Source organism: Cupressus sempervirens, chromosome 8 (assembly GCF_028749045.1).
Source record: "Cupressus sempervirens isolate cs-2001-9-10 chromosome 8, ASM2874904v1, whole genome shotgun sequence".
NCBI classification, from domain to species: domain Eukaryota; kingdom Viridiplantae; phylum Streptophyta; class Pinopsida; order Cupressales; family Cupressaceae; genus Cupressus; species Cupressus sempervirens.
The window spans coordinates 328,991,044-329,001,013 of record NC_143125.1 but is presented as its reverse complement, the minus strand read 5'-3'; the positions used below and the strand labels follow the sequence as shown (position 1 = coordinate 329,001,013).

Sequence of the window (9,970 nt, the reverse complement as noted above, 5' to 3'; positions counted from 1 at the left end):
GTGCGGCCCGCGGGTCGCAAGTACCCTGCGTACTCGCGGGTACTCTACGACCTGCGCAAGTACTCCGCCACGGAGGAAATGGGTACGGCGAGGGGGGGGGGGTAATCCACCCTCCCAATAATATATACATATTTCATCCATAGAACGGTTCAATTAACATTTTTTTGTTAATAATGTTTCTTGACTCGCATTTTAAATGCGATTTCGGATTTACTAAGTTTCTCACTTCAATATACACAATTATATACATATATGTATATATGTATATACGTATATGTATGTGTCTATATATATATATATATATATATATATATATATATATATATATGTATATATATATATATGTATATATATATATATATATATGTATATATATATATATGTATATACATATATATATGTATATACATATATATATGTATATGTATATGTATACATATATATATGTATATGTATATATATATATATATATGTATATGTATACATATATATATATATACATATATGTATACATATACATATACATATATATATGTATATACATATATATATGTATATACATATATATATATATATATATATATATATATATGTATATGTATACATATATATATATATACATATACATATACATATATATATATATATATATATATATATATATATATATGTATATGTATACATATATATACAAAATTTATTTTCAATTATCACTGTATTTATGTAGATTTTACAAAAGAGAACATATATTTAGATCAAAACAAAAAGGGCTTTCCTAAACAAGAATTTTCCCCTTTAAATAATTGTTTTCTAAACATGATTATTAATCCATCCAATAAGTCTAACTATAAATTTGAAAACATCATTCTCAATTTAATTCTAATTGAGCCCAAACCCGTTTAGATCTAATGTCTCCTTAAGTTGGATCTAAGGTTTTCTAATGTTTTCTTCTCATCCAAATAAAATATCTAGATACCAATTTCAATTATAGATTCAATCACAAGAGTATTCAGACACATCTAACAGACATGATGAAGATAGGAAGAGAAATAGTGCAAATAGAGTGTGAGATTATCACAAGTGCACCTGGACACTGATGCTAATCCACCATGCCTCAGAAGTCCATAGAAAATCCCTTCCTTCTCTGTCATTCGCAATTCCTCCAAGATCCAAGCCAACCAAATCTTCCGAGTGATTAGAAGTGCTAGAAGAAACATGGAGGCATATAGAAGCATATGAGCATGAAGAAGAATATAAGCTTGTAGCTTGAAGCTTCCATTCCACTTATACAAACACACTAGGAGAGCCTCAATTTAAAGGCCTCTAAGATGCATCTAGAGTGTCTCTAGAAACAACTAGAAGATAAGCATGACAACCAAGCATGAGCCTTCTCCAACCTTCTAGATAAGTTTTAAGGTTGTAGACACCATGTGCTCAAATAAAAATGCTAACTCCTAAGTGTAGATAACTTATGCATTCTTAGAGTGCAAACTCCAGTGTTATCTACATGACAACTCTTAAGAATTTGTAAACTCCTATGTGAGCAAATATTAATATAATATTTAATTTACTCTTCCTAATTTAATTTATTAATTTATTAAATCTCATGCACTAACTTTTATAATTCCACTTTTCAATCTTAATATATTTATATTTTAATCACATGAGATTTAGAATCTTTTATTAATTTAAATATATCTTCCACTTTTAAATTTCATTTTTCAAAACTTAATTGCTAAAATATTTATTAGGTTTAATAATATTATTATTTAGTCATTTATTTAAAAATGAACTCCAAATATATTATTATTAAAATAAATATTGTCACATTCCAAATTTAAACTTTTAACTTTTATCTTCAAATTTAATTATTTTATTTTATTAATTTTCCAATTAATTAAATAAAATAAATATTAAAATGCCATATTAATTTTCTATTTAATTAAACCATTAATTAAATCTTTTAATTAGGCTTAATTAATAGAAAATACATCAAAGACTCACAATAGTAAAATATGAAAATCCATCATAGCCAAAATCAATCCAAGGGTTTATATCACGAAGTACGTTATCCAACGTATTCGAAGGGTACTCAACTCAGATACTTGTCCTAATTTTCCAATTAGGGCAAATGGCTTAAAAGGGTTGGGATTTGGACTTGAGAATCTATCTCCCCTCTCTTATCATTGAGATAATGTCATAGGGTACGCTCATCCTGGCAATTCAGAGAAGTCGATACCCGGTACCTGCAACCTGCATAAAAATCATGCATGTACAAACACAATGTATACTAAACTAAACAGGCAATGGCAGAAAGTGGTGCATCGTGTAGATCCCGACTAGCAAGTGACTACGACTCCCTTCCTTAACCACATTGGACACGCCATACAAAAGCAAACACGCACACCATACACATGCAAGTATGGGGTAAGTATCCATAAGAAAACACATATGATAATAAATCATCTTACTAATCATCATTAATAACTGAAAGCAATGTAATAATCATCATACATACATGAAATGCAAAATCTAAGTAATCTCGTCACATAATAAACTGAATCCATAGCACAATATCTGATAATCTCAAAACAATGTAACTAACCATCAACATAAAACTAGCCCTAAAAGAGTTCAGCAATGATAACAAAATGCGAACTAGGGGCAGGCACTACAAACTAGTTGAATATGTCTTTACCTTATCCACAAACAAGTAATTGATTAGACACTTGGCACCACTCCCCATTAGCAGGTCACCAATCCTATGCTTGGAAATGGTTGGTCAAAAGTAAACACATTTGACATCTCATTAATTTTATCAAATTCCCACAATCCATTTTTAAATGCATGATATGCTTCTAGATTGGATTGTGCATTTTTTAATACATCAATGTTTTACAACACACTCTCTAATACATCATCAAGAATGAAAGAATAGATGATGAATCACAGAATGTGATCCAAAATGTTGATGCGAAAAAAACATGCAAGAATGATGTTGCTAGATGATCTTTTGCCAAGAGGGTCACATAGATGAAGTGGGGGAGGCTCGGGCTCTCATGGGCATGTGAAGAGAATTATGTCTCAAGACCACTTTGCTGATGGGGAAGAGGGGCGACAAGTGGAGACACCCAGCGAATTGTGTGAGCTAGTATTGATAGGAACAAAGGAGTCATTCAATAGCCTTGTGGTTGATGTCTTCGTACCTATTCTAATGGGTCTAGTAAATCATGAGACTAATGAAACTCTATATGAGTTTGATAAAATTGCTAAGATAGTTGTCAAACTTTGTTAGTTTCAATTAATGCTACTAGGAGGCTATCAATTCAAAGACATGGAAAGAATTGTGAACAATCTTGCTTCCTTTTTGAGAGGCGGTGACTCTATATTTTTGGCCTAAGGATGCATGTGAGAGACTCAAGATCAACAATCATGCTTCAAAAGAGGTTAACAAGGGTTTCAAAAATTAAAGAAGATGCTTACATAAAAAAGCAATATGTTGAATGTGTGAAGAAACATACAACAATTTGAATATAATGAACAACAACAGATATCTAAGGATGTCATGAATCTATGGTTCATGAAGAGTTGTGACAATTGAATTCATGAGTAAAATAGTATTGATAAGAGTTTATGGGTGTTGTCATCTAAAGATCAAATATGGCTACTATCAATCAAAGACTATTGGTTATTCCAAGAATATGCAGGATGACTCAAATAAAGTGATCTAGAATAACGTCAAGAAGGATGTTGATGAACATTTTCTTTATTATGCACTTGTTATTTTCTTTAATCCCCATGAATGATTCTTTGCAAAGAAAAAAAAGAACATAAATAAGTTTTTCATATTTGATGTGATGCAAAATTGTTCACTGATATGAGTGGAAATTTTACTATGTAATAGAGAAATAATAAACAATGTTCTACTCCCGTTTGAGCTATCCTTATAAAGGAGATGTCAAAGAAGAAACATCATCAAGGATGTGTAGGGATGTTCTTCTAGGAAAGAAGTTTGGTACATTACACATGCTCCCAAATATTATGCAGGACTCCATCTTATGACTATTGTTCCAAAGAAGTTTTGATCTAGAATTCATTAGTCATCTAATGATCATGCTAGATAAAGTGAGCCTCTTGAAGTGAATATATTTGATGATTGAGATTTTGAGTATCTTATTAAATCAGGAGGGAGCTAAAAATTCATTGGAGGAAACCTTGGACAAAAAGAGGGAGTAGATAAAGGATGCTTTAGTTAACCTGAGGGAGTCTGACATCCAACACTTCATCATAGGTAACTTTCCCTCAATTGTATTTTAAAGTCTCTGGATTACAATGTGGTTAATCATAAGAGAAAGGCTTCTCGCCCCACTCTTTGTGAAGGAATTTCTCTTCACAAAGCATTGTAAGGCTAGAATCCCTAAGTTGGGTCTGAGAGTTAATAAGAATTGGGGTTTTGGGAGTAAGAGGAAATCCCTAGGGTCTTATAAAGATGTGATAGTAATGATTTTGGGATGGGCACAAGGGATGAAGAGGAGGCTTATTCAATTGATTCACAAGGAGATTGGGAGTCTATGGACCCTTGGAAAGACAATGCAGAAGGTATGGGGATAGAGGATGAGGGCACACAACCTTCCTTTGTTAAGAAGCAAAAACCTTCTCCCACCACTACCAAGTATAATAAGAACTAAGGTGCTCAATTGGAAAATAAGGATAAAACATTCTAGGAGATTAAAAGAAGAGTGAGGACAAAACGGAGGCTCCCATATTTAAAACTTTTGGGTACTATGCCTCTGCATCTAAGGATGTGCATCCTGTAAATGACAAGAAAGGCTATGAGGATCAAGATCATAAGTTTGCTCTGAACCTGAGAGATTTACTTAATAGAGCGAAGGAAAAGGCTAATTTATCCTTAGCAATTAACAATTTGGCGTATAATGAGTTTCTATCCATCACAAAGAAGATATAAACATTGGAGGATAAGTTACAGAATGAAATGGAGGCAAGGAAAAGGAAGGAGGGTATTGTGATAACATTCTAGTTCAAATGTAGGAGCTCGAAGGTAGAATTAATAAAAAAACTAAAGGAGGGCAACAAAAGGGCTCAATCTTCCACTCTAAATATCTTAAATGACAAAGGCAAGATGGGCTTCACAAGGGCATTAAGCTTAATGTTTACCTCACTAGCAAAGGTAAAGATCTGAAGCATGATAATGATGGCCCAAGAAAAAGAACAAGAGTCAAACTTAACAAGATGGCGACCACAACTCTGGAGATTTTTGAAGATCCTAATTTGAAGGAGATTCAAGTGGTTAAAGCTCTTAAGGAGATGGTATAAGTTGGGGTCCTTGCTCTCTATTTGTCTTTTCTTTAGTTTTGTGTTGGTTTTAGTAGTTGGTTTGTTGGATGTGTTGCGAGATTTATATTTATTTTTTCAAGCATAGCTCCTCTTTTGGACTTTTTTGTAAAACTCTTTTAAACTGATACTTTATGGGTTTCAGGCCCCTGTAAAACCCGTATTTTTATCCTAATCCAAAAACATCTTATTTTCTCTAACTCAACATAAAATCATAGGCAAAGAGATCCAAGCAACTAACAAGGGTAAATAACCATAGTTTTGTCATAAATACCCTCAAATACCACTCTTAAAAGAGCCCCAAAAATTGAGAACACATAACACTAGGGGGAACGAGCTAGTTGCTGCCCATGTATGTAATGTTGCCACCATGTTGACTGTTACCTTTCCCCCTCAATTACTGCCCAAAAAAACCTGGTAACTTGTGCATAAACATACCAAAACAAATCACCATGAATACCAAGAACATACCAAAACAAATCACCATGAATACCAAGAGCCATTCATGTTTTTCCATTTTTCAGTTTTCTTGATAAAAAACCTTGGTGCATATAAACATACCAAAACAACTCACCATGAATACCAATAGCCATTCACTTTTTTTCATTTTTCAATTTCCTTGATAATAATAAAAAACCCTAGTACCTGCACTCAAATATACCAAAATAAATCACCATAATACCAATAGCCTCACTTTTTTTTCATGTTTTAATTTTCTTGATTGTTGATCGGTCCATCTCTCCAAAGAGCACTATAACAGCTATTGGGGGATCTTAGTTGCGAGTATTGGGCAAACATTTTAAAATGGCACTTTTAGACCACCTCGCACTCTACAAGTTATACAAAGAGAGTTATACAAAGAGCTCTGTAAATGCAAAAAGGTTAGCTCCAAGCTCAAGTAACACTGTTTTACAAGTGAACAACAATTGTTGTATGATCATTGCGAGTTCCAAACAACTATTGGTCTATGAACATAGCAAGTTCCAAACAACTAATGGTCTATGAAAGTAGCAAGTTTCAAAGGAATATTTTGAAATGGCATTTTAGGACCACTTTGCCCTCCACTATCCATAAAAAGAGATCCATAAATACCCAAAATTCAAAGCCTTCTTCTAGCTTTAAGCTCTTCACTCACCTAAATAGATAGACATAAAAGATCAACAAAATGTGACTTGCAATTTAGAAGTTCTAGATACAAGAGATTAGCTTGGACACCTAAAACTTTTCCACTAGAATTGAAAGTCTTGGAATTTTCCAATTGACACATTCTTTTATTCTCCATGATTCAAGAATATATCGATTTTAGTAATAATAAAAAACACAATTTAGTATAAAATTAGTCAAAAAAATTATGAACTCTGAAAAAATCTTATTTTTCTGATCCAATATTTAATCACAATACCCTCCAATTGTACTTCATTTCATCAGAACATGCATGCAAGATTGCCTGTGGCTATACGAAAATGCACTTCCTTTACATTGCTTTTTCTAACTTTTTAAAAAGTTTAACTGAGTCCTCTCCTCCGTATGGAAGTGCATTTTCGTGACTGTATAGACGATGCCTGCAAGATTGGTCATCAGACGCTTCAATTTGTCCTTGCCCTGGTTAGCTTTGTAGGAATGTAGCTGGACATGAGAAAGATGCAATTGACTTTCTTTTATAATATAATCTTCAACAATAAGTTATTCATTCAGGCAAGAAGCAATAGGGAACGACGTAGATTACTCTTTCCGCGGGCATGCATGGAACGATCGTGTCGTCACACAGGAATTTAAACAAAATGTTTTGTCACAACTGATAACTAAGTAAAGCGACCTTAATCAGAATTACACAACACAATTGCCTTCTCATAAATGACAATGAAGCATACAAAACAGAATTGCAGAGTCCAAACCAGTCACAATACAAAAAGAAGAATTCTGCAATCGACCAACCTCTCTAATCATTCTAAGCCATCATATATAACTAATTACAACTTCCATAAAATTTCGCAAAAACCGTGTTAGGTCTCTACAACTTCTGTTACATTTCATAAATCAGCTGAAGACACAAATATAAAAACAACGGATTTCTCACAAAATGGGAAATCAAAAACCAAGTCTTGAATGATTGACTATACACCAAAAACAGAGTTAATAAGAAGCTATTAATGAAAAATCCTAAAACATAGACTGAACCCCAGAATGACTGGTATGAGTCTGATCAGGAGAGTTGCAGACAATGAACATATTGCTCCAATAGTCCTTGTTGTCGTCCACTGCGGGAGTACAGTCATCACCACTACATGAAGTGGGAACAATCACCAGATCCATCAGCATATCCGTGCTCAAACCTTCAAAGTTAGATTTAAAGCTCGCATTACTGCTAATCTCATCAGAACAGGACCGCAAGTGCTGAAATCCCTTCAAGACATGAGATTCATCAACATCACCATCGCCATTATCAGTTTTGGAGAGCTCGGAAACGTCAGATCTCGCACTAGAACAATTCCCCAAAAGGGAGTTATCAGCAGGGGGCTGCTCCTGATCATCTACACTCTGGGCACTCTCCAAAATGGGTTTTTTATCCTCTGAAGAATCAGTATTGATCGAAGGCTCCTGGATCTTGTGGGGCTCAACAATTTTCTTGGCCTCTTCGGAGAGATTCACCTTGGCGGTCTGAGATGATGGACACATGGCCTGCTGGAGAAGACCCACGTAGCTCGTTTCTGTTTCGCTGGCCCAGTTGTTGCAAGATTTCTCAATGGCTTTCATCCAGTCGAAGCTGGATGGGGACTCGAACCCGTGACCTAAAGAAGAGGAAGATGACGGGGCGGGTGGCCTCCATGGATTGAGGGCGTTGAGGTTGAGATTCAGGTTGAGGGTGAAGTTGGCGTTGACGTTGGCGTTGGCCCTGAGCTTCGACTCTCGCACCAGCCGCGTCTCCGCCTCGAGACGCGCGCTCTCCCACTGCGCCATGTGGCTCACTAGGGCCGACGAGCTCGTGGACTTGCTCTGCGGCTTGTGCGTCACAGGATCGATTCCCATCTTCATCAACCTCTTCTTCAGATGCGTGTTCCAGTAGTTCTTTATCTCGTTGTCTGTTCTCTTCGGAAGGTGCGTGGCAATGGCGGACCACCTGCACCCAACATACATACAAACAATTATGTAGATATCCAAACATCATATCCCTAAGAACGGATTTTTAGGTCAAAATACCTCCCAAAATGGGATCTTTGGATCAAAACACACATCAAGATGGAATTTTTGGATGAAATCTCTTCGTGAAAGGGACTTTTTTGGATGAAAACTTCTCATGAATGGGAAGTTTGGATGAAAACTCCTACTGAAAGGGGTTTTCTTGACATCCCATAAGGGAATTTTTAAAACTAAGATATCCAAAAAATGGGTTTTTGATTGTAAGCCAAACCTGTTGCCCAGAAGGGCGTGGAGCTGGATAATGGTCTGTTCTTCCTGTACGCTGAATTTGCCCCGCTTGATGTCTGGCCTCAGGTAATTTGCCCAACGCAACCGACAGCTTTTCCCGCACCTCAACAGCCCTGCAATCAATCACACACAAATACAAGAGAGCCAAGTTCCTGAGCTTAGTTCTTCCATGTGGACAAGCATACAAAGAGTTTTTCTAAAGGATTAACCTATTAAGCTAGATTTTCAGTCTTTTTCACACAAGTAAGCCCAGAAAAGAGTATTTGAAGTGATGTTGCCTGCATAATTTTTCATTTACCGGCTTTCTGAGGGAGAGCTCTCCAGCTGCCATGGCCGTGCTCGTGAATGAAAGTGACGAGCTTCTGGTCCTCCTCGGGCGTCCAGGGACCTTTCTTGAGCCCAACTTTCTCACAGCAAGGAGCCCTTCCCATCTGTGTGAAGGGAGAAAGTGTTATAATTGCTTTTGTTTACTGAGGAGAGGACTTTGGTGCTAATTACACCCTGCAACTACCCCAATGTTTGCAATAAAAGATTAGTAAGAAGGAACAAGTGAATGAAAAGAGTTGCAGAGACGAGAGTTAAGAAGAGCTTCAGTCAACTATGTACGTGACAGATGGCCACCTTCAAGGCATTACCCCACTTAGCCTTTCCCTTGCCTTGCCGCCTCTTTTTCATGTCAACGTCTTCATTAAATCTAGAAGGGTAAATTAATGGGCTTTATAGGGAATGCTCCACTTGACCTAACTCTACTACACTCCCTTCGTTAAAATTCACAGATATTGTAATCCATATGGCCCCGTTTGGTTGGGGAAGATGAATTTTTGACATAACCAGGTTATCCTATAACCAGGTTTTCGAAAACCTGGTTTTGTGGTTTGGAAAGCCAATGGTCCGTTTGGTTGACACGGAAGATGAATATATTGTGGACCCCACAATATTATTAAAAAAACTGTCATAAAATTCAAAACCTGGTTTTAATTTCGAATTCCACCTTTTTACTGGAAGAAACTTCTTCCAATTTTTGACCAAAATTGGAAGATGAAATTGAAAACCGGGTTATTATTTTAACCAACCAAACAACAAAGTTTTTTTGCAAAACCTGGTTTTGCCCTTGATAACCCGGTTTTGGCCCTCATCTTCCAGCAACCAAACGAGGCCTATAGGAAAAATTTCTTAAAACTTCTAATTCTCT

At 35.8% G+C, this 9,970-nt stretch overlaps 1 protein-coding gene across 1 annotated transcript; it reads right to left on the bottom strand.

Moving 5' to 3' along the window:
• Positions 1 to 7,269: 7,269 nt before the first annotated feature.
• On the bottom strand, positions 7,270 to 9,468 carry LOC149542691 (uncharacterized). The gene is made up of 3 exons (XM_089797570.1): positions 9,077 to 9,468; positions 8,762 to 8,891; positions 7,270 to 8,470 (listed from the first exon to the last, which is right to left on the bottom strand). Exons 1-3 carry the CDS (start codon positions 9,207 to 9,209, stop codon positions 7,513 to 7,515), a joined length of 1,221 nt encoding a protein of 406 aa, XP_089653696.1. The 5' UTR covers positions 9,210 to 9,468; the 3' UTR covers positions 7,270 to 7,512.
• Positions 9,469 to 9,970: the final 502 nt, after the last annotated feature.